The sequence below is a fragment of the Dermacentor silvarum genome, chromosome 2, assembly GCF_013339745.2.
Source record: "Dermacentor silvarum isolate Dsil-2018 chromosome 2, BIME_Dsil_1.4, whole genome shotgun sequence".
In the NCBI taxonomy this organism is placed as follows: Eukaryota; Metazoa; Arthropoda; class Arachnida; order Ixodida; family Ixodidae; genus Dermacentor; species Dermacentor silvarum.
Genome location: NC_051155.1, coordinates 104,631,991 through 104,657,869, shown reverse-complemented (window position 1 = coordinate 104,657,869; position 25,879 = coordinate 104,631,991). Strand labels below are relative to the sequence as shown.

The window sequence follows — 25,879 nt, the reverse complement described above, 5'->3', positions numbered from 1 at the left end:
ATTAGAAACCAGAGTGCAATTGCCCAACGAGAACATCGCAATCTTCACGGAGGAGATGACTCGCCTCTTCCGCCACGCCGACCCCGATATGTCCGAGGAAAAGAAAGTTCGGTTCTTGATGCGGGGTGTCAAAGAGCAACTATTCACCGGATTGATGCGCAACCCGCCCAAGACTGTCGCCGAATTTCTTTCCGAGGCCACAACGATCGAGAAGACGCTTGAAATGCGCGCCAAGCAATACAACCGCCGTGCCCTGACCAATTACGCCGATGCTCAAGCGCTAGGCGCCGACGACCTGCGCGACACCATCAGAGCAGTCGTTCGCGAGGAGCTGCAGAAGCTCTTTCCCAGGTCGCAGCCTCAAGTGGCATCTATCGCCGACGTCGTCAAAGAAGAAGTTCAGCGCTCACTTGGAGTTCCTGATGTGCAGCCGCAATCGCCGCAACCCCAGCCGGAAGCGCTGACTTACGCCGCCGTTGCCCGTCGTCAAGGCCCTCCTTCACGCTCGCACCAGGGCCCCATAACGCCGCAGTTCCGTCGTCCACCGCCGCCGCCGCCAGCACGCCCGCCCGTCGCCCAGCGCAGCTACCAGCGGAAGACGGACATTTGGCGCGCCCCCGACCACCGCCCGCTCTGCTATCACTGCGGGGAAGCCGGCCATGTCTACCGCCGATGCCCATACCGCGAGATGGGCCTACGAGGGTTCGCCGTCAACGCGCCACGTCCACAGCTTGGCGAGCGACCACGTGACATCGCCGACTACCTTGCCGGAGCACAGTGGCAACCACGACGACCCTCACGCTCGCCGTCACCAGGCCGCTACATCTCGCCGCATCGCCGCCTGTATGCCGGCCCAACCCGGGGCCGATCTCCCAGCCCATACCCGGGAAACTAAAAGCAGCAACCGATGGAGGTGCGGTTGCTGTACGACGCAATGCCGAAGATCCTCCGCCGCCGACGACGACGACGATTCGCGAATCATCACGACGAGATATCAGCACGCCGCCTAGCAACAGCCTTGACAACACATCGCCGCCGAACGAAGACCTTCCGACGCGACGTAGCAGCAGCAGAGCAAGCCGACGCAGCCGTGATCCGACGCCACGAATCAACCGCAACGCCAGACGCCGGTCTACCGATCTAGACGTGCTCATCGATGGTCATAACGTCACCGCTCTCGTCGACACTGGCGCCGACTATTCAGTTTTCAGTGGCGCGTTCGCCGCCAAGTTAAAGAAGGTGAAGACGGCCTGGCAAGGACCCGATATACGGACAGCGGGAGGTCACCTAATAACGCCGGCTGGAATCTGCACAGCGCGAGTCACGGTAAACAACCGCACTTACCCGGCGAGCTTCGTAATCCTGCCGCACTGCTCCAGGGACGTCATCCTAGGCATGGACTTTCTAAACCAACATGGTGCAGTCATCGACTTAAGGTCCAAGTCGATAACGCTTTCAACACACAAAGCGATACCGCCGGATACAATCATCAGTTACCATGCCTTGAATGTGCTTGAAGAACAAGTCACCGTTCCGCCGCGCTCCAGCGTAATGATTTCCGTCGGTACCGAAGTGCCTGCAGACATGGAAGGCGTCATCGAGGGCGATCATCACTTACTGCTCGACCGTGAAATTTGCGTCGCTAGAGGCATAGCTGAGCTACGTGCAGGGAAAGCAAGGGTGATGCTCACGAACTTCAGCCCCGAATATAAGCACATTAACAAAGGCACCACGGTCGCCTACATCGACGAAATAGTACAAGCCAGCAGTGCTTTCGCCTTCACGGATTCCAGTGCACCTGCAACGACGACTATAATACCTGAGCCAACTTTCGACGTCAATCAGAACCTTCCCAGGCATAAGAAAGAACAACTAAAAGCTCTGCTCCTGCAATACAAGGACTGCTTCTCGTCGTCGTCAAAAGTTCGACAAACCCCTGTCGCCAAGCACCGCATCATCACCGACGAAAATGTCCGCCCACTCCGTCAGAGCCCGTACCGTGTTTCGGCGCGCGAACGTGAAGCCATAAGGCACCAAGTCGACGAAATGCTACGCGACGACATCATCCAGCCGTCCAAGAGTCCGTGGGCGTCCCCCGTGGTGTTAGTGAAGAAGAAGGATGGAACCCTACGTTTCTGCGTCGATTATCGTCGGCTCAACAAGATCACGAAGAAGGACGTATACCCCCTCCCACGGATTGACGACGCCTTGGATCGACTCTACAACGCAAAGTATTTTTCGTCGATGGACCTCAAAACCGGCTACTGGCAAATCGAAGTCGACGAGAGGGACCGGGAGAAGACTGCCTTTATAACACCAGACGGACTGTTCGAGTTCAAGGTCATGCCGTTTGGTCTTTGCTCGGCACCTGCGACTTTCCAACGCGTCATGGATACAGTACTGGCAGGCTTGAAGTGGCAGACTTGCCTCGTCTATTTGGACGACGTCGTTGTGTTTGCCTCAAGCTTCGAAGAACACCTGCGGCGCCTTGAAACAGTTCTTCAAGCAATCAAAACCTCCGGACTCACGTTAAAGCCCGAAAAGTGCCGCTTCGCATATGAGGAGCTCTTGTTTTTGGGCCACGTCATCAACAAGTCTGGAGTGCGCCCCGACCCTCAGAAAACTGCGGCCATCTCCAACTTTCCTCCGCCCGCTGACAAGAAGGCAGTGCGTAGGTTTCTTGGACTGTGCGCCTATTACAGGCGCTTCGTCAAGAATTTCTCACGGATCGCTGAGCCACTGACGTATCTCACGAAGGCCGACGTCGAGTTCAAGTGGGAGACGCCGCAAGTCGAAGCATTCGAAGAACTGAAGCGACGCCTGCAATCGCCGCCAATACTTGCGCATTTCGACGAAAACGCCGATACGGAAGTCCACACCGACGCAAGCAGCGTAGGACTCGGCGCCGTGCTTGTGCAGAGGACTGACGGACTAGAAAGGGTTGTAAGTTACGCTAGCCGGTCGCTATCGAAGGCGGAAGCAAATTATTCCACAACAGAAAAGGAGTGCCTCGCCATCATCTGGGCTACATCAAAGTTTCGCCCCTACCTCTATGGCAGGCCCTTTAAAGTTGTGAGCGACCACCACGCCTTGTGTTGGCTAGCTAACTTGAAGGATCCTTCAGGTCGCCTCGCACGCTGGAGCCTGAGACTTCAAGCATTCGACATCACCGTCGTTTACAAGTCCGGGCGAAAGCACTCTGACGCCGATTGTTTGTCTCGCGCCCCCGTCGAACCGCCGCCACAAGACGACCAGGATGACGACACTTTCTTGGGACCCATCAGTGCCGACGAATTCGCCGAACAACAACGAGCCGACCCGGAACTAAGGAGCCTTGTAGACTACCTGGAAGGCAAGACCGTCATTGTGCCGAAGGTGTTCAGGCGAGGATTGGCGTCGTTTTTCTTGCAAAACGACATTCTCCTAAAGAAGAACTTCTCGCCTCTCCGAGCCAACTACCTCCTCGTGGTACCCTCAGCATTGCGTTCAGAGGTTCTGCAAGCTCTCCATGACGACCCAACGGCTGGACATCTCGGTTTTTCACGCACTCTCGCGAGGATACAAGAAAAATACTACTGGCCTCACCTCTCTGCCGACGTCGCCCATTACGTAAGGACATGCCGAGACTGTCAGCGACGCAAAACACCGCCGACAAGGCCAGCCGGACTTCTACAGCCAATCGAGCCACCTCGCCGACCGTTCCAGCAGATCGGGATGGACTTACTGGGGCCTTTTCCGACGTCGACGTCCGGGAATAAATGGATCGTCGTCGCTACGGACTACCTCACCCGCTACGCTGAAACAAAAGCCTTGCCCAAAGGCAGTGCCGCCGAGGTAGCCCGATTCTTCGTTGAGAACATCCTCCTGCGTCACGGCGCCCCAGAAGTCCTCATCACCGACAGAGGCACGGCCTTTACGGCAGAACTAACTCAAGCCATTCTGCGGTACAGCCAGACAAGCCATCGCCGCACCACCGCCTACCACCCGCAGACGAATGGCCTTACCGAGCGCCTAAATAAGACCATCGCCGACATGCTGGCAATGTACGTCGACGTCGAACACAAGACGTGGGATGCCATCCTTCCGTACGTGACCTTCGCATACAACACGGCCGTACAAGAAACGACGCACATGACGCCGTTCAACCTGGTCTACGGAAGGAACCCGGCAACGACGCTTGACGCTATGCTACCAGACGTCGCTGACGAAGAAAATCTCGACGTTGCCACTTATTTGCAGCGTGCCGAAGAAGGTCGACAGCTCGCCCGCCTGCGCATCAAGAACCAGCAGAGGACCGACAGCCGACACTACAATCTACGACGACGCTACGTCGAGTACCAGCCCGGCGACCGTGTTTGGGTCTGGACTCCGATTCGCCGACGAGGACTTAGCGAGAAACTGTTGCGTCGCTATTTCGGACCCTACAAGATTATCCGACGTATTGGCGCACTGGACTATGAGGTCGTGCCAGACGGCATTTCGCAATCACAGCGTCGCCGGGCACGACCTGAAGTCATCCATGTGGTGCGTCTTAAACCTTTCTACGCCCGCTGACGAACTTAGGTACTTTGTTACTTTTTTTTTCTTTATTACGCGTGGTTTTGTTTATATACGCTTTCACATTTGTTTGTAGCATCGGGACGATGCTTTTTAAGGGGAGGGTATTGACACGTATACATGTTTATCTTTCACCGGTGGCCGCTTTCCACCGGCTAACAAATGTTAAACGTTATCGCTCGGCGCAGGACGCGCCTGTATCGGAAGTTTCTAGAACATTATCGATGCTTCTTTCCATTGCCTGTTTTCACCGACGCTTCTGTTATCTGATTGCATGACTGACGCGAATTGTCTAGAACTTTCTGGAAGACACGCGGGCATCAGGGATTAATCTAGAACCTTCGATGACTCAGGTATAAAAGCCGACGCGTTTCGCCGCTGATCAGATTTTCGACGATCGCCGACTGTGTTCGCCGCTATCGTTGTGCTTTGACTGTACCTTGCTTTTGTGGGCACAGGTTCGCCCAATAAACAACCCGTTTCGTCGTACACTGTTTTACGACTGTTTTCTTCAGCGTCACTACTACGTGACAATAGGAACTTTTTCGAAAGAGCAATAATTGAACAGTAAGATGGTCCAATGAATGTGTAAATTAGCTTTGCAGTAAATATACACCTCCTCTATTTGCAACCAGTGACAGCTTGGTCTTCGGACCACCGGAAGGTGTGACACATCCAATTCATAGCGAGCAGCTTGTAGTGCTGCTTCTGCCAGTAGCACACGCTGACTTTGTCAACACCAAAATGCTTTTCGGCAGTGTGATATCATTGAGCTATCACTTTTGGTGACACTGTCAACTTTGTGAGATTTCACCTGACTCGGTGCCAGACATGTCAAAGTGGACGGCCAAAAGTGCTCTCTGTGGCTCTGTGTCACAGAGCCACAGCCATTTGTCACTGAGTGACTATTTGTTACTCTGCAATGATAGCAGGCTTGGCACAAAACCAGAAACACTGTTGGCCATGTACGCCGATGCGTCTGGTGCCGAGTCATGCGAAACCTTGCAAAGCCGATCATATCCCCAATAGTGACCGCTGCTACTCGGCGAGACAGCCGACAGTGACCACCCCGACGACACTCCAAATAGCGGGAAGGTAAAGGAATCTCTGTTGTGAAAACAGGGCTGACATATGGCTCGCCCGTTTAATCGCTTCTAGCTGCAGTTCTAGATGATTTCATTGGCTGTCACACTGGCTCCACGGCGGAGAGCATCCATTTTTCTGCCAAGAGATGGCTCTCTGTGGCATGTGCTGTGATCACCAGTCGGAGCGAATAAACTGGGGGACTATAGCATGGCCATTCATTTGCAGGACTGCACGGCACCAAATTTCAGGGTGCAATTATTAGAAAGAGAAAGTGGGGGAGGGGGGTGGGGGGAGAGGGATGCTAGTTTGTAAGAGTCAAATTGGGCATGTAATATGCAAGTGTGTTCACTGTGCGAGCAAATACGGTACTTTTTGTTATTTTATAATGTAACCTCATGCACATAAATAACTAAATATTGACACTTTCAGAGGCGGAGTCGCCATAACAACTTTCGCAGCAAGTCCTGGCACAGACCAAAATCTGATTTGGTGCAGCGACAAGCACTTTTGGCACAGAGTCCCACATACATCTAATATACAAGGTATAGTCTCATTTTTAAAATAAACTGAAATAGTCAATCAACATAGCGGAGCTGGCTTTATGAGGAATTTAAGCTAAAAAATACCAAACTAGTGTCATGAACTTTCAAGTTTTCACTGTACATATAAAGTTGCTTCTACCATTTAGACTTGCAACAGGCGTTGTGCTTCAAGTGAGCAAGAAACAAGAAGTTCACGGAACTAGGGCTTGTCAGCAAGAATACGCCTTACGACATGCGCGACTAAACCGAAGTTAGTGAAGATGTCCACAGGTTTGTTCTACTGTGCATAATCTCTCCTGCATAACTGCGTCGTGGAACATGTGAAAGCTGCTCTTCCGATCGTGCAAGGTGGCAAGAAAGTTCTGACAGGATACATATAATCGCAGAATCATTTAACAATCAAGTACATTGACCTTGTTTTCTTTAACGTCAACAAATGATTGTCAGCTCCCTTTTTTGGATTTTATACTGCTAATAAAAACTGAGCCTCTTAGTGCCCTCGATTCTCCTTGCCGACACCACAGAGCCACAAGAGACCGTAGTCTGTTGCTTAATCTTGCGAGATAGCAAAATGAAGCAAAGTACTGCTTCAACAAATTGGCTTTCTCAATGCATTGCTGTCTGTCAAAATAATTGCACCGATTATAATCAACATAATGCAACAAGCTCAATGAGTTCTTCCGCCCCTTCAGTGACTAAGGCGAAGGCTTACTGAGGTTGAGTCTTCATGTACAAAGAGATGGCTTGGGCGGTCAAAAAGCATCGTACTTACAGAGACTTTTTTTTTTTGTGCATGTTGGCTGTCACGCAACTGCTACCCAGACGCTATCAAATTCTGGGGTTTTATGTGCCAAAACCATGATCTGAATACGAGGCCCACTGTAGTGGGGGACTCCGGATTCATTTGGACCACCTGGGGTTTGTTAACGTGCACCTAAAACTGAGTATAAGCGCTCTTGCATTTCGCCATCAAAATGCAGCCACCACGATCAGGATTGAACCTGCAAGCTCGAGCTCAGCAGCACAATGCCACAGCCACTAGGATATGGTGGCAGGTTGCTACCATGACCTATCGAACCACATCTGATACATTAAACAACCAAAAGTCCTCACCTGAGCCGCTTCCTTCTGGATTACAGCGGTGATCTTGAACTTTGTCCGCTTATTCGAGTAGGACTTGTTCAAGTGTAGCACTGAGGATGGTGTCAGGGGACCCTCCTGCAAATGACATCATGGTGCAAGCGCACGTAAGCACATCAGCTTGCCATCACACATGCTTCTCTTTCACTGACACAGCTTTCTCATTCACTACTCGTTCTCGTAGTCCACATTTAAATAATACTTGACATAAATGAAGAATATCAAATAAAAACTGTCCCCTCGAAACAAGTATGTTTTAGAGACATCTTGATGGGCAGCACAGCAAGAACCTGCTACTATCGTGGGGAGACCCCAAAAAAAAAAAAAAATCCTCAACAGCAGCTAAGAGTTTAAAACATAATTTGCTCAGTTCATTCACCCGTTCTCTTATGCTGTAGTAGACATTGGTGTGCCGTGATCTATGCATCGTTTAATTGGTGTGAATGTAGAGGTACTAAGTACTATGTGGCATTTTAGTACGACAGCACTTGAAAGCTCAAAGTAGGCTTTTCTGTCAATTTAAGTAGGGATCCTGCCCTTCAAAAATTAAGTGTTACTTCTGGGTAAATCTGGATGAAACTTACTGAATTGATGTATTTCAATGTGCTAATTTAAGATCTACATTCAGTTTCCTTACAGAGGAAATAACATTTTAGAAATTAAGAAAATTCAGTTTCTTTCACAACTTGCTTGCAGATGAGCTATTTACTAAACAATACGGTGCAATAAAGATTGACGCACAAAAATGATGTGGAACCAACAAAGAGTGCAAAACAGCAAGAACAGTGTTCTAAGCCAATTTTATATTATTGAGAGCATGGCAAACTTTTAAAGTAGGAACCCATAGTAGCACCCAGGACAAGTTATTAGGTTTTGAAAATTTATATAATATTATTTGGTTATATTGTAGGCCCTCGTTCACAGCAGAAATTGGTGAATTCTATTCTTCCTTCTTTTGGTAAACAGACACTGGGCACTGACAGTGATTTGCAATGACAGTGATTGATGAAACTCAATGTCCAAAAACAATACAGGGTCCCATGAAATGGATAGCTCCAGATTAATTTTGACCACCTGTGGTTGTTTAATGAGTGACCAAATAAATCACGGTTCCACAGCTTGGAATTTAATTTATTACTCAGCCGGAAAATGCCAAGGACCCTGAGTTAGAGTACTGCACGGGCTCGGGCTTCCCCGAAAGCCCGGGCCGGGTCGGGTAGGGCAGTTTTGTCACGGGCTCGGGCCGGGCTCGGGCACGGCATGTGCTTTTTGATCCGGGCCCGGGCTGGGCTCGGATATTTTTACAAGGGCCCGGGCCGTGCTCGGACTTTCTGGTGGTGTGCATGTAACGTGCAGTGAGTTATCCTCGCGCATCTCGACTGAAAAACCTGTTGCCCCTGCGCAGCTGGAAGCTATCAGTGCTTCTCCTGTGTACTTCCCTTTTCTTCTTCCGTCGTATTTTGCGCTGAGAATGTTAAAGTCCAGAAAGACTGAAGTCGGCTCAACCCAAAGGATGCCATTGTATTCCTTACCTAAATGAATGTAATTATTGCTTTCAGCGTGGTGTAAGCGCGTTCGCGACTTGCTGATTCTTCAAAGGCGAGTTGGTAAAACGATGACTTGTAAGATAAGAAAATTTGTCACGCGGCAGAAATATGGCACTGTGTCCATCCATGATTGCATGCATGTTCTCAACCGGCTGCCTAGCAGCAGCGCATTACGCTGCACCATGGAGGAACGAGAAGCATTCTTTTTCCATTTGCTCCATTCATGCACTGCGCTCACGACCGGTCGTGGCTGTGCTTCGAATATATAGTGTACTAGAATACGGCTGAGTGGGACGAGCGGCTAGGGCGGCGCATGCTTTGCAGTGAGGCGCCCGACGTGGAAAAATACTGTGGCGGCGTTGCGATAGAAGTGGATTGGGCCGCATCAAGGGCGAGCCTTTGGAAACTGCTGGCGATACTGCTCGGCAGGGTCATTCGTACTACTTCGCGCGCTGGTATTTGCGTTCAGACCACTCAAATGGTGTTCATAATTGCATATGACATGTATTTATGCCTTAAGAATAAATTTCTTTCAACCTCTTCTTTATTTTTAATGCCGCTCAGTGATCTTTTCCAGGTCTCGGGCTGGGTTCGGGCCGGTTTCGAGCCGGGCTCGGGCCTAAGGTAAAGGGGTGGCGGGCCGGGCCGGGCGGGTAACGTAGAATATTTTCGGGCTCGGGCCGGGCCCAGGTCTCGCCATAAAACTTTTGGTCCGGCTCGGGCGGGTAGCCCAACGTAAAAATGGGCCCGGGCCCGGCCCGGGCCTGTGCTGAAAAAAATCGGCCTGTGCAGTGCTCCACCCTGAGTCGCCACAGTGGGTCACACTGGGTTGAGCTTGCAACAGGTTCCCACGAAAACGGGACATATTTTTTACGAATACTGCAAGTGTGATCACTCATGAGAATGACAAAGAAGCAGCTATAAACTGCGGAAAAGTAAACCAATAACTGCATCCCTTCTCTTTTGCAATGCGATTTCATATTATTGAGCTGCCGAATTCAGTAATATCAGTACAACAGCTAACGTTGGCTGTTCTTCCCTTGGCTTTTGCATTGACTTGTTCCTGTGCCTCATGCTATGCCTTGTCATTATCCGCGTCAGACACGGTGTCCACATATGTGGACGTGATCTATTTTTGCCATTTCTGTGCAGTGGTAGCAAGGAACAGAGCACAGACATTAAGCTTAGGGTAAATTGAACATTCTGCTAACCTAAATTACTTCCATTTTACCTGCAAGTGATACGCATCGTTATAGAGTACTGCTTTGATGAAGGCACTATACTCGCGGACAACTTTCTGTAGCAATGAAGGGAAAGCTATATAGGCAAAGCACGCACAAGCGAGAGCGCTTCTGAAAAGAGTCCCGCGTTTTAATCCAGGTTGGTTTAGGCTGGGCAAGAGAAAACATAAACAGCTTATTAGCAACATTTAAATAAGACAGAACACACCACTGAGCGTAAAAGTTTACTTATTTTGCAGCTTTTCCCTTCTGCGTATGGGCAAATGCGAAACAGTCGCACGTGAAAGCTGCGTCGATTCAACGTCCGTTTCGAGCAACCAAAAGCACTGTCAAACGCTGCCGGACTACTCGGCGCGGTAACACATGTGCAGCATCCACACGCCCGTAGCTTTCCCTTCATTGCCACAGAAAGTTGTCCGCGAGTATAGCGTGTTTTACGTGACGTTTGACGTGGATCATGTCATTGGCAACCTTGAAATATATGTACCTTTTCTTTCTTGAAATGCTTGTGGCCAATAAATAACTTCATTACATGCCCTCCCTGCATGTAATTCGAATGCGTGATTCAATTCTTTTCATGAAGAAACGTAGCGTGACTGACTTTACAATATTCAAATATTTCGTTACTCTGTAATTATGATGACTCATCATAAAATACAGACAGAGTCATTCTGCCACCTTGATTTGCTTTCAGTGGAGTCCCAAGCACCTTGGCATGAAATTATGTATGTTTCACACACATATCCGATAGTCGATTATAATTCGTGCCTGAAGGGAATATGATTGCCGTGTTGCTAACGTAAGCTTGGCCGGGATAAATTTAGTTCTGCAGTAATGGTAGTATAAGTGTAATGCTTGCACTGGAATTCTTTGTTGCTCATGTTAGTATGCTATGTAGTATGGGGGCAGAATAGGCTTGCGAAAATATAAACGTTTTAGTCGAAGCGAATTCGAATGAAGTATAATAGTCTTGCAACAATTTCGAAGCGAATGGCATCAATAGTAGTAGGATTTGCATAAAGCCTTGACTCCACAGCCAGAAGCTGACAAATGTAAAATTAAAAAAAAATGGAGGGTGGGCCTTCACTTGCTAAGATGGCAACAGTTTTATCTAAGGAAACAGTTTATATTCGAAGTGCTTTATGCAGTTATTTCCATTAAAAAAATCAAGCTCAACAGTTTTCTAACTGCTCCAGATGTACATAAAATCCATTCACAGACTTTTGAATTAGAAACTCTTTCACAGTGTTGTGGTCAGCCTGCTTGGAATTTCATGATGGTCGAGGCCAGGGAGGCATTTCATGTTTGCCAGTCACGTTAGTGCGATGTCACTAAGTGCAGATGTTGCGTGCAACCTTGACTACACTGCACCCACAGTTTATGGTATGCTGCACAAATTCAGATCAGTGATTTCTGCCTGCACGCGAGCTCAACCCATTCCACTCAGTAAGTGCACAGATGAACTTTGTAGGCACAGTAGCTATATTTGTCGGTTGGTTGCCTTTGGACATGCTTGTGCGCGCAATCTCAAGCTTGACCACCAATCAACCATTTGTACAAACATATCAGCATAGCGGTAAACTTCGCGTTGACAGTTTGCCGTCTGCCCTATTAAACCTGGATATATATAACCTAAGTATACTGAATTATTGTCTAAATCTAACAGTTTAACATCCTCTTGGAAATTGCATGCAATAGTATAGTGCTGTACTATGTGTGTATCAAAGTCCCATTCACTGCCACAGTCAATATGTTGAATACTGCCCTTGTCAGTGTGCGGTACGAATCACTTCTTGCGTCATTGAAAATATTTAATGCCAGCGAACTTGAAAGTGCATTATTTTTACAGATTCTGTCAAACGACATTGAATCAGATGGGCAGTACATGTCACGGCGGAAAAAGCATGGTGTGTGTGTGTTTTCCTCGCTGCGCACATGAATGGCTTCGTCGTGCAAACTGTGGCCATTTCTTGTGGGCAAGAGCAGATCGCCACTACGCTTCATGAATGCAAATGGTCTCCCGGTCCAATACGCACTCTAAAAGAAAGCGTGGATGACACTAAATCTTTTCACTGAGTAGCTGCGGGCATGGGATGTCAAACTGGAGATGAGCTGCGTCGCCGGGTTTGGCTCTTTAGACCAGGGCTTTCCGTGAATTGCATTTTAGGTATTCACGGGTGGCAAAAACAAATCCGACCCCAACCCTACTTTGATGGATTTTTACATTACAGTTAGGATTTAACAAAAACACCGCACGCAACATCTGCACTTCGTGGTAAGACCATCGGGGCATGGGTGCGCAAGACTCACGTACGTCGTGTGATTCAGTCCACACTGAACGTGTTTTATTCGTTCTCGCTAGGGTTACACCTAAATAGGAATGGACTCGGATATTCTGCAAGCTGAAAGCCACTTTCGAATCTAACAGAGTCTGTGTCAACAATCACCTGTGTTAGTCTGTGTTACAATTGGTAGATCACTCCTCAGTGTGAGCAACTTATGACATCCACATGCAAAAAATATAAAATTTTGTGAGTATAACACGGTCTCGGAGTAAATTGCAACTTTTCACAATCTTGGGAAATTATCCGAGACGTGCGGAGGTTTCAGATAAGCTTCAGATAGGCATACTTTAGGTTTCTAATTATAAATATATCGAACTATTTCGTAGTCCCCTTCGAGTTTGATGCATCTTTCTTTTTCTTTCTGGGGTTTTACGTGCCAAAACCAGTTCTAATTATGAGGCACACTGTAGTGGAGGGCTCCGGATTAATTTTGACCGCCTGGGGTTCTTTAGCGTGCACTACAATGCAAGCACACGGGCGTTTTTGAATTTCGCCTCCATCGAAATGTGGCCGCTGCGGCCGGGATTCGATCCCGCGATCTCGTGCTCAGCAGCGCAACGCCTTAGCCGACTGAGCTACCGCGGCGGGTTTCGATGTATCCGGGTTCAACTGTACGTCATATTCGCACAACCGTAGTGTTAAGCAAACATTTCGACAACCTCCATCCAAGCATCCGAAGCAACTACAGAGGTTGGTTAAGCAAAATAATTTTCTGATGAGGCCTGGGTGGATGTACGGATTAGTTCAGAGCTGACAGAACCCATAACAGCTTCCCCTGCAGAATAGATGAAGCAATGACGTTAAAGGAATTATTACTGTTTGCTTTGGAAACAAAAGAAAGGAGATGGTGGTACAGGCTACCATGAGGAAGGGAAGGATAGCAGGGGAAAAAGAAAGCAGAGGTGGGGGGAAGACAAAGATCACGAAGACTAAAGCAAAACTATGACAAATGACACAGCACCACAGAGGTAAAGAACAAAGGAATATAAACATCTTGAGTCACATTAAATCAAAGAATAACAGCAAAAAAAATCAACACTCTGATAGAAGATAAGTGGTCAGGACGGAACAGAGGCCAACACCTGGTGGCAGACGCTTACCTCCTTGCAAAGCAGGAGCCGGGCGTCGAGCAGGCCCTGCAGTTGTCGCAGCAGCTGGTCCTGTGCGAGCCGGGTGGCCTCTTGCAGGTCGCGGACGGCCAGTGAGTCGGCGGTCTCAAAGGGCAGCAGCAGCGCCATCTGGTAGGTGCCCAAGCTGACCAGGTACGAACGACGCAGGTAGCACAGTCGCACCTCCGCCTGGCACAGGTGCTGCAGCCAGCTCAGCTTGCGCCCAGAGAACTTGCTCTGGTAGAAGTGCTCAAACTGAACACCAATAAAGGGAACAGAGGGAGACAGATGGGCGGTGGGGTCAGTTCCAGAAAGGTAGCAGTTGAGAGCAAGCACAGAGGTGTATACGTTTACCTTCTTGTTAGAACAGGATGCATTGCTTAACATGCTGGCATGCCATGCTACTAAGAATATTTGCATTGTCACCTTCTTCATCCCTTGTCCTCATCATGTACTTGTTGAGCAGAGTAACCAGTTGGGCTTGTTGGTTGAACATCGTAAAAGGCTCCAGCGTGGAACCAACGAAGACAGGAGAGGCACACAAATTACACAGACACAGCGCTTCTTGTTGAAAGTCAGTGCTGTGTCTGTGTACTTTGTGTGCCTCTGCTGTCTTCGTCGGTTCCGCGCTGTAGCCTTCTACGATGTACTTGTCATTTTTAGTGTTTGCATACAGTAATGCCTCTGAAAGGCATATACAGTCGAAACTGGGTATGTATCGAATTACTGTCCATATCAAACACATAAATTGACTATTTGATTCGATTTGGTGATATTTGAGTTTTTGCACACCCCTACCGGTAACTGAAAAGATCCATGGTAAGGTAAACAAGCAGCACTCACCTTCTGAACGCTCCGTTCCAGTTCGAGGGGAATTGCAAAGGGGGACACTGCACTCTGGCCCAGGGGCCATGCTCCAGCCTGAAAAAACAAAGGGCAACAGAAAAGAAAAATTATTGCGAACCAAGAAAAAAACCCACATATAAAGGGCCACCAAAACAGAACTCCAGTGCCATTGTTAAAAGGACAAATTTTAAATCAGTTAAGCTGGTATTCTTTCAAATACATGTTTGATTGGAAGAAAATGGTTGGTTATTAGTAGAGAAAATTAAGGCCTAGTTTTTTGGACCCAAAAAATCAGTTGGGTCCCAAAAGTGCGTACTTTGTAATTGTATAGTTTACTTATGTTAAATAAACTTTCAAACTTTCTGTTGAATGACACCGAAGCATTAGTGTCTGTACATCAGTGTGATGTCACTGATTTAACCCCATGAAGCCCAATGCATCATTTTTGATATGCTGATTTTGGCACCTAAAACTCTGATTTAAGCACTGGAAACCCTATGCAGGGCCCATACAAGTGCTTTTGATATACCAGAGGGACTTCTCAGTTGTGGATAGTTCAGCAAATTAAATACTGAGTAAACAATTACCGTACTAATTAATGTGTAGACAATTATTGTTTCATTGTTTTTGTTGTACCAATATACCCACCTATAGCCGTAAATAAATGTGAATAAGCTGTTTTAATTTTCTTTGATCTGGAATGGCATTCGGGCTTTGTGGGGTTAAAAATGCACAGTAGAACCTCATTGATATGTTTCTGTTCACTACATTTTCTTGGCTCTTACACTCTGCAGCACCAGTCCCATTTAGTTTTCATAGGGTCATCTATATTAGCTTCCCGTTTGTTACATTTCATTTCCCCGTTGTTAGGTCCAATAACAGTGATGGTGTACTATCGATGTGGCATCGTCTGTCGGTGTCGCCAATGTTAACCACCAGTATGTCATCACTAAGAAGAATCACTTTGCACTATCTACCATAAAACACAGTAGGATTGCCAGTGTTGTGTTCATATCATTGCCGGTTGCCAAATCCAACATGGGTCGTAAAATCAAAAGCCAAAAGGAAGCACACACAGGCACAAGGGGTTGCCCCACACTCATGTTCACAGACGGTATCTTGTGAATTTTGATACCTTGCACAGCTACATTGATATACAAGGCTGCGCGGAAACTAGAAAAGTGCTCCGAGTGCTTGAAAAGAGGCTGTTATTATCAAAGGATGACCCAAGCACGAGTTGTAAATTACAGGCTTCATTCAATGTTATTCATGGCTAAAACTGCTCCAAACAAGTGTTCTACGTTCAATCCAACAAGCAAACAAGAACATTACCCCGGATCATACATTTTGTTTCTGTGGCCTTCTAGAGAAAGCATGAACATGTTTCAACTGTATGTTCTCGTTTTGGGGGCATTTTAGTGTAGGCAAATGTTCTTGCAACTTGCTAGCTTGAAACATTACTTCCTTTGGAATGCAATGCAATCTCTCTTTCATCATAGACAATTAACCAGCTCTGAGCGGATGCTGACAAAATACACAATGTCATAGCAAGCTGGTGCGAAAATTAGAGGGCAGTGTCTCCTCCCATCTTTTGATTTTGTTCGTGCCAAGCCTCTTCGCACAGCACAGTCAGAGCAACCACACTGCTTTTGCAAAATTATAATTTACTAATAGATGCAGCAGCCTTCCATTTTTTTCAATTTTTCAGTGAAGTCGATCCCGAGTGAAGTTTCTGGCTGGCAGCCAAATATTTTAACGGGCCCAGACTTTCGTTATTTCAAGCATAATTCGAACCTGACTGGTTAGTACACATTCGCCTGACCCCAAGGTGACCCCACCCCATTGGTGAATCCAATAACAGCAACGTCTGTCTTGGTGGCGGTTAGAGTACAGTGAATGCGTCAAACCCATTTCACAATAAAAAAAAAAAGAAATAAAAAAAAGTTGAAGCAAAGAGAGAGACCCCTATTAAAAATGCCTATTTTTGGCCTACCCTAGGAAGATTCTACAGCAAAAACAGTAGAGCTCACTATGAATTATTACAGTATTTATCTGATTATTATGTGCACCATATTCTTTTTCCAAGAAAACTTGCCTGAACATTGCAGTGCAGCTTTGCAGTGCAGTCAAACACGAAACCAAAACAACATTCGCGGCATTAGCAACAACCTACTGTCAGAGCCAGCCTGACAAGCATCATTGCTATTGCCACCACAAGATGGCGACCATGGATGGCGAGAGACCAAGTTGTTGTACAGCTTGATGATGTGGCACTTTCAGTGTTTGATTACGAAAGCTCATTAGAAACATAAGTTATATTACATGCTAAAGTAGCGGCAACAAGTCACCTCACGTGCCTTTGGTGTTAAAGAGAATTAGTTACATGTATCGCAGGACAAACTAGTGAAGCGGTTAGTCTAGGCTAGGACCATAATCCGGTTTGCAGTTGCTGCAGGGTCGTTTGATAAGTGCAGAATATCACACTTGCTATGGTCCGTATAGAGGACAACATGTGGTTCTTCGTAGACAGCAATAAAATGCTGTCGGAGAGTAACGGCATTAGATATTAGGCATTAGTCAATTTCTATTGTGTGAAGGTAAAGTTAGCTGGTTTGGAATTTTGCTTATTGCCAAAATCGGGCCCATGCTTCGTTTTTCTTTCTAAAAAATTGGGTGCATGTTCAATTTCTACTTTGTTTAGGAGCTTTGATGCTATTTCTACATTAGTTTTCTACTTCGGTTTGAACCCATAAAATGTGGGTGCACATTTGATATGGGGGCCTGTTAAATTAGGTTAGGTTAGGTTAGAAAGTGGATTTTCATCCGTTTTTTTTTTTTCACTGATCTGTATTATGTTTTGTTGGATGCCGCTTCATCGCTTGCTGAGCCGGGCGCAGTAGAAGCCAGCAGAAGTGCCTCGTCCTCAGCTAAATACTGCCAAAAAAATCAGCGGCATGTTCCGGCATTTTCTCGTCTTTAGTTTTACCTGCCAGGTAATTAAACCAGACTCGTCTACCCTGTCTGAGTGTCCCTTTAAGAGTGACAGCTGTTTAATTCATGCACCAAATACTGCATAAGAAGAGTGACGGATATAACTAATGACATCACACATGAAATATATGACATGACTTTTCCAGCTATACCACCGGTTATTTCATCATAAAATGTTGCATAGTGGTGGAATTTTTCTATGCACACAATTTAATACCACGTACATGTGCAATATTTGTCTGTTTTACCCAGATTGAGTTTGAAGAATGCTTTGTCCGCGTCGATGCCACATAATAAAGTGTCAATATTGTTGTAAGAAACTAGTGGGACTGTCTACCAAGATTAGCATGCAATGTTTCGCCCTGTGATGCACAGAGCCACAAATACATCCCAGTAAAATGAACACTTTTTGCCCAGACCCCAGGGTAAAAGCTAAATCCAGAACACAAGGGCTTACCATGCCGCACGTGGCTGCACACAAAATTTGGGGTAAAACAGTTATGTGTATAACCCTGTAAGCAGTGATATACAGTTTTTTTTTGCATCCCGAGCACCCTGTCCTCACCTGTAGAACATAGATGGAGAAGTTGATGCCCAGGTCGATGTTCTCAGCTTTCAGATACACATTGAATTTGTTGTTCAGGTCTGCACTCACACTCATGTCTGTGAACATCCGGTGTAGCTTGCTTGTAAACTCGTAGCCACACGCTTGCTGCAAAGAAAGAGGGCCTCCTTGAAAAAGCCTCAGAGCACCTTCGCTGTCAACACTCATAAAACAGTTTGAAGTGCTTTGATGTTGTCAACAAGGATCGCTCCTCTATTGGATATTTGCATGTAAATTGAAGAGGTAGAGGCGAAGACTTAGTTAATGAAGCTTCACTAATCACCACAAAGCTGCTAACAGGAGTGGCAGCTGCATTTCGATGGGGGCGAAATGCAAAAATGCCCTTGCCCCATGCAATTTGCCCACGTTGAAGACCCCCCAGGAGACCAAAATTAATCAGAAGTCCCTCATTACGGTGTGCCTCATATTCAAATCATGGGTTTGGCACGCAAGACCCCTGATTTCATAATAGGAGTGGATTGGCTTGACTTTTGGATTGCACCAATTTGGTGACCAGCTGTCAAGAGCTTGGCAAAAAACAATATTTATGCTCTTCTTTCAGATTTAAGGCTTTTGAAGGCCTTGAAGATAGCACTTTTATTCTATAGATTTAAGACTTTTGAGGCACCAAGTATGGGCTCTGGAAAGTATAACCGTCGTATAACACAGCACTCATCTCGAGTTAAAGGGCCCCTAAACCACCCAGAGGTCGAAATTTAGTTGTGGTGTTGCAGTTGTGCACGAGTCGACAACGAACACGTAGCCGCGAGAATTTTTCGAAATGGTGTCGTAATAGCGGAGTTACACGCGTTTGATGATCAAAAAACAGCCCTCGCTCGTTTCGCTCTTTCCTTCGCTATGGCTGGTCTCTCCTCCTCGCCGATTGCTGCTCCAAATGTCACATGACATACGTCATCGCCAACGCGCTTCTCAAAACACTTCCGGTTAAGCCACGTCCACACAAACCATGCTAGCGGCACATATGCAGACGACGATACAGCCTCCAGTCTGGCGCGCAAGAGGTGTCCAAAGTAGACGACAGATCGGCCGGCGCCCTGCCCGCTGCACGATCAATGGGCCAATCGACGACCGCGAAGCTGTGCGCCTCTGCTACCGGCAACGAAAACATTGGCTGCAGCTGAGTGCACGGCTACCGATGGGAGATGACCGGCTCGGCTGTGCTCGCATCGTAGCTGACGGTGCCGCTAATATCAGCGTATTTTTCTTCTTTGTGTAGAATTATTGCGAAGAGCGATAACAACGATAATAAAATATTGCGGCTTGTGAGCGTCGGTAATTCATTTCGAAGCGCCGTCCGCTTTAGCTTTGAAGGGAACTGGAAAAGGCCTAGCGATGATATCGGCGCTGTCGAGCGATCAGCGGCGGTGAGGCTGCCGCATAAATGAGTCCCGGTCTCATCCTCTCTACGCACGGCAAGGAAATCTAGTCGCTCGCGAGCAAAACCGCTGTCGAACGGTGGCCCGCGAATGCCAAACGGCTTGCAGCAAGTTAGCGTGCCGGTAACGTGGACGTGAACTTAGCGCTTCTCGGCTACCCGCTGTTGCTGCGGTGCCGGCGCGTGTTATGCGAAGCGTGCCGCTATAGACCCTGTGTTGCGCGCACGTCTGGAAAGACTGTCGCACTCTGTTCGCGCAGCTAATGAGACCGCTAAGCATGACTGTGTTGGAACACGAGCGATTTGGCACTTGCGTTGCGGGCTGTAATTACCTATGCGCAAGCGCGCACAAGCGAGCAACACGGCGAGGACGAGCAGGGAGCGCGCGTACCTGCTAGCCGACAAACCGGAAGTCGTACGTTCTTGTTCGATCAATGGACATAGTTTCCGCCGTTGACATCACCAGATTCCCCCTGCTGACGTCATGACGACCGCTGGGGTTACCGGAAAGGCGAGGGGAGGACGGCATTGTTTTTTTGGTCTCGTGGCGCGCCCGCGGCACGTAGCGCTGCAGCGTTTGGCATCGTTGATCGTGACGGCATTCTGAACACGATGCGCCTGTTTACTTGCAATGTTAAAAAAATATCTGAGGTGGTTTAGGGGCCCTTTAAGATTTAGCCCTTTGTAATACAAAGTGAAGGCCTAACGAAATGCCTGTAGCTATGCATACGTTCTGATAAGAAATATTAGCTACAATGAGCAAAAGTATAATCTCACTGCAAGTTTGTTATATTGCCACTCTTTAGACACGTTGCAGGAATGAACAGGAGCAGTTCGCTGATAAGAATAAGGAGATCCAGAGGACTTGATATTTAAGTCACAATTATATGAATAAATAGACAATGAAGCCATAGAAAGCATAAGGGAAATTAATTATTTTAATTAAAATGTCAAAATAATGAGATAAAGGGAAATGAAAGTGGATGAGAAGATAACTTGTTGCCGGTGAGATCTTTCGCATTGCACATGCAGTGTTTTACCAATTAAGCTACCATGGTGTCATCCTTTCGTACACTTTCTGCATTGATCCGTATTATGTTTTGCTGCATGCTGCTTCACGTTTGCCGAGTCGGGCGCAGGTGAAGCCAACAGAAGTGCGGCGTCGTGCAGCGCCTTGTCCATACGTGATAGTCAGAACCCAAACGTTCTTTACATGAATCTCAATTGCCATTGTTTCCAGCGCACGTCGCTCATGTTAGTGACGCTGTCGGCACGGCGATGGCCGATTTTTGATGCCTACCGAAGATACTTCTCCAGACTGCTTGGGTAGTTTACGGCACAGCAGGCAAGTGCTTTAGGGGAAGAAAAAAAAGATGCTGCGCTCCTATGCAGTCGAAGTATTGCGGCAAAGTAGCAAAGCGCCGACTTGCTGGACAAGGAAGCTCACTTCCGGTGGCTTCAATCGAGGGCACCCGATGCGCTATCCAGCTCCCTAAAGTAGAGAACAGTAACTTTCTTAGGTATTTGTGTATACAGGGTGTCCCACTTAATGTTAGCCAAGCTCTTAAAAATAAAATATAGACTATACGAGTACGCAACCAATGGTATTCTGTCAGTGACGTACTGCATCACGAGAATTCTTTTCATAATTGAACCATCGATAATTCAATGACAATAATTAACAAACTTTTTAACTACTGAATTGAGGCTGCGAATTTTGATAGAAAAGTAATAATTGTTTCAAAACACCCAATTCAGTTGTTTTCAGTGTGCTGTGTTACGCGGAAATATTTTTTCCACGTTATAATAAAGAAAACGCGCCAATTATGAAAATAGATGCATGATTGCGCGTCCGCGCGCCACGACACCAGCGGTGCCAGGCATTACTCGGAAGAATGAACTCTGCTCAATGCCTTTGCTCCTCCTCAATGCTGCTACGCGCTTGTATTGGTTTCATGCTTCACTCGGAAAACGCAGCTCGTCGTTCATGGCGACCAATGCGAATACCAATACCAGTGGCGCATGGACGCGTTATGCAGCTATTTTCATAATTTGCGCATTTTCTTTATAATGCGGAAAAAATTATTACACGAAACATAGCACACTGAAAACTGATTCGGGTGTTTTTACAAATGAAGCAGCATAGTTGATCCCAAAGTGCATGCGATGCATGGATGAAAAGCTCCAGAAAAAGTGGGCTTCCTGAACCGAAAACCATCCTTTTGGTTTCGGTGCAGAGTAAAAAATATTACAACATTCCGGTTCACTTCTTTGTTCGAGCTAAAATAACAGTTTTTCTAGTTTCTGGTTTGCTGTTCAGTTCCGGTTCGATACCCTGGCTCACCCACCTTGAGCTTGTTGATCATGGCCTCTTCGACATCCATGGACATGGACTGGCTGTGGATTAACCGCTTCGCAAGCATCTTTGCGTAAAACTGGAAAGACACAAACAGCAAACACGAAGATTACTTGAGCTTGCAGACACCAATGTCACCTTAGAGTTGCCACATTTTCTTACCAAAGGTCACAAAGATTACCAAAGGTCACAATTGTAAGATGTGTCAAACGAAAATGAAAACTTAAACTGTGGGGTGTAATGTCGTGAAGCTACAAGGTGGGCTACGGAGGACAGCACAGTGAAGAAGACGCCACATTTATTTGAATACCTGGGTTTCCTTAACGTGTGCCCAAAGTGTGGTACACGTGCATTCTTGCGTTCCGCCCCATCGACATGCGGCCGTGGCAGCTGGGAATTGCACCCATGACCTTGTGCTTGGCAGCAGAATGCCAGAGCCACTGAGGCATCTTTTAATAAAGAGCGTAACCATTAGGCAACACATTAGTGGGGTACTAGAGCCAATAGCTAACAGTATTCTAGCACGAAAAACAGCAACACCCTTTTTGAGATGAACATGGAGGCACCGCAGAAATCTGTCAGTTGTATTGCATAATATATTATGGGGTTTTATGTGCCAAAACCATGATTCGATGATGAGTCACGCCGTAGTGGGGGACTCCGGAATAATTTGGACCACCTGGGGTTCTTTAAGGTGCACCTAAATCTAAGTACACGGGTGTCTTCGCATTTTGCCCCCATCGAAATGCGGCCGCCTTGGCCGGGTAAGTAAAAAGCCGTGGGCGGCAAAGGTAAATGCGATTGCATAAATTGGAATTATTGAGATTCCACTATAGTTATGCTACTTTGCAAGTTAATTTGCAAAAAAAAAAAAAAAAGCCTACAGGCTATGGTCAGTCCTGGTTAAAAAAGACTGCTCTTGTTTCCAGGAGGATCTTGTTCTACATCTTTTGGCGATCTCTAATGGATGGACAGTTGTTTACTGACAGAAAGGCAGTAAAGATAAGACCTGTTTATAGAGCGTAATTTGAAATTCATCCTGAAACTACTACTGCCCCATTTATTTAACATAGCAAAACGGGTTTTGTCACTCAAGCATGTATTACTCCTAAAATTTACATTCATCAAGAGGGTAACAGTTTCTTTTTCGCTAATTAGCATGAATTCTGGAAAGGTTTTTCCCTCTGAGACATAACCATTTCAAATAACAACTTACCTGCATTTTAACATAAAACAGTAATACTGAGACTGGCTGCTTACTCCTTGACTTCGCCAAGGCTTTAGATCATGGGTTCTCAAAGTGGGTTCCGCAGAACCCAGGGGTACCGCAGACCCTGCTCGGGGTTAGGCGGGCCACTGATAAATTTTCCCTGGTCCCGCGATCAATAAGTGGGTAAAACGGCGAACACGAGGTGAGCTCGATCCAAGGAACCTCCATTACCCATGCCCGAGTGTCAAAAAGCACATCACAGTGCGTAACAGCAACGCGCGAACTGCGCAATAAATACACAAGCAGCTTGTAGCCCCCAACCTCTGAGAACAGGCAGCGCGCCTAAGCTTTTGCACTTGAATCTCGGAAGCCGTAACTTACCACCATGCGCATTTCTTCTATTTGTAGATAGGGTAGGTGCCAATAGTGTTGGAGGAATTAAAAAAAAAATGCGTGAAGCACCGCAAATGCGTGCCACAGAAGAGCAAAAATAGCGCTAGTTTCCAACCGAAACAAAGCGGCGCAGTCTGCATCGCCGTGGTCCTCAACGGCAATTGTACGCGGCACGTGACTAACAGCAACGCCGGAGCACTTCGTGCCTAATTGTGCCCTTAAAGCCTTTATTCATGTGTTTATCACAGCGCTTAACCACATGGGCGGCTAGCCCCGTGCCTTCATAAGTGCGTAGTCGCCATCTATGATTGCGTCGATAACCACTGCAGTTTGGTCTACAGCGGTTGCCGCAAATAGTTTCATTTTCACTCGGTGCGCGCGTTGGCTACGTGCCTTCACAACTGCGTAGTCGCCATCCATGGTAGCGTCAATAGCGACCGCGGTTTCATCCGCACTTCTTGCAGCGAACGGTAGTTTCGTTTGACTTGGTGTGTGCGTCGGCCGCCTGCCTTCTGAACCGCAAGGTCGCCGTCCATGATCGCGTTGATAGCGGCAGCGGTTTCGTCCGCAGCGGTTGCGGCAAGCAGTAGTTTTGCTTTGACTCAATGTAAAGCTGTTGAAGATGAGCACCGGCTACATCGCGATAGATTGTTGGCGGGCAGCCGACTGGTGAAAAAATAATCGGGATGTGCGCGTGTTGTTGCAAAGCGCGTCTCAGATGAAGACATGCGCCGCAAAGGATGTCGCGAGGCCTTCGCCACTGCTAGCGCTAATCAGTGATGAGACGACGAGAATTTCAGCTTCTGCACTGGTCTTGTGCTAAATATAAACAGGATGTGCTGATTCAGTGCGTAAATAATAGAGTGTTGCCATAGCTAAGCATTTGTTTATTGTTTTCTTGATACCCTCGATAATGCGACATTAGGTTAATTAGGACATGTTAATTCGGTTAATTCAGGAGGGGGGGGGGGGCGTTCCTTGGAACTTTATGGAGCTTAGCAGGGTTCCCTGGAATGAACGTGCTTGAAAAACCCCTGCTTTAGGTCATGCTGCTCACTGCAGTCTCATTAGAAAACTATCGACTCTGACTGGAGTCACTTACAAGGTATGTCTTTCTTCACATGCATCTGTACAGGTTGTCATTTCCAAGCACACACTTCCCTGTGCCAGCCTTCAATTAGACGACGTCAGTCCACCTACTTTCAAAAGACTTTGTGGGTCTAGATTCTTTATGCGCTGCGCAGCAGTGCTAACTTATGCATGGTTAGATGTTGCATCTTGCTTGTTCTTTTATTTTTTTTTGTTCTAATGCTCTTGCATATACGCTTGAACCTCATTATAACGATACATTACAGTGCTGTGAAAAGGAAGGCTGCCCTTACCACAGCACGTAAACCACAGCACGCAAGCCTAAATTATGGATAGTATAACGAAGTAAATGTGATTCTCCTTGAAGTCGCCATAGAGATCCATGTATTTAAAACCTTGTTTTAATGAAGTAAAATTGTCCTGCCAATGGATACAGCAATCTAGATTAATCTCCGAAACCCAAAAATACTCACCGTTTGACACCGAGCATGTCGCTTTCCTCTGTATTCGGGGAACTTGTTCGACATGGCAGTTCAAAATTGCCATGTCAAATATGCCATCAAGATACCCTGGTCTTTCTCACTGCTGCATGTAGCTGCGTGCACGGTGGCCACGCACAAGCAGCACTTCTCTTACTTGTCGCGCCTCTCTCTCACTGCATTGCATAGCTTATGAAGCTAGGCACGCAGGCAGGCAAACACTCCGAAATCAGAAGTCATGGAGACCACGCCCAGCTGCGCTGTGACACACATTTGTGGCGCTGCTTGCACGTTTCGTGCTTAAAACCAGTGCCTCCACATCTCTGTCACTGCGGCACGCCGCATTTAATAAGCGCAGCTAGGCGTGACCTCTGAGACTGTGTCAGTGCAGTCTCGGAGGACACAAGCTGGCCAAGCTGAACTGGCCAAGCTGAGCCGGCCAAGCTGAGCCGGCCAAGCTGAGCCGGCCAAGCTAAGCCGGCCTGCTCAGACAGCAGGCACAGGGGGGCAAAAACGCCCGTGTGATTGCGTTGTAGTGCACGTTAAAAGAACCCCAGGTGGTCAAAATTAATCCAGAGCCCTCCACTACAGCGTGCCTCATAATGAGAACTGGTTTTGACATGTAAAACCCCAGAAAGAAGAAGAAGCGGGGCCTGTGGGGCCATGAGAGAGCGGTGGCTCAGATAATTTTGCTTTCGTGTGCCAAATGCGTCTGCATATATGTCTGGCAGTGTTTCTGGCACTGTACCAAGTATACTTCAATGGGTTCGTGAAATCTCGCGAAAGTGATACTCTCTCTGAAAGCCATGGAGGTTGCCCGAGAATACAGCCCCAGCTGCATAGCCGGCGCACTGTGTTGTGTGCCACGTGCTACTGAAGCACCAGGGATTTCGTTCGCATCACAGTGTGCCAGCCGTTCCCTTTTACTGCATCGTCGTTTCACGACAA

The 25,879-nt window shown here is 47.2% G+C and overlaps 1 protein-coding gene across 1 annotated transcript in view; it reads right to left on the bottom strand.

Annotated features, from left to right (window-relative positions):
• LOC119441662 (cullin-2) overlaps nucleotides 1-25,879 on the bottom strand; it is a 62,912-nt gene that overhangs the window by 4,301 nt on the left and 32,732 nt on the right. The window contains exons 11-15 of the mRNA XM_049661511.1: nucleotides 21,753-21,839; nucleotides 17,970-18,116; nucleotides 14,411-14,488; nucleotides 13,559-13,822; nucleotides 7,299-7,403 (exon numbers count right to left, since the gene is read on the bottom strand). Coding sequence (XP_049517468.1) covers nucleotides 7,299-7,403; nucleotides 13,559-13,822; nucleotides 14,411-14,488; nucleotides 17,970-18,116; nucleotides 21,753-21,839 — 681 coding nt within the window. The remainder of the gene's footprint in view (nucleotides 1-7,298; nucleotides 7,404-13,558; nucleotides 13,823-14,410; nucleotides 14,489-17,969; nucleotides 18,117-21,752; nucleotides 21,840-25,879) is intronic.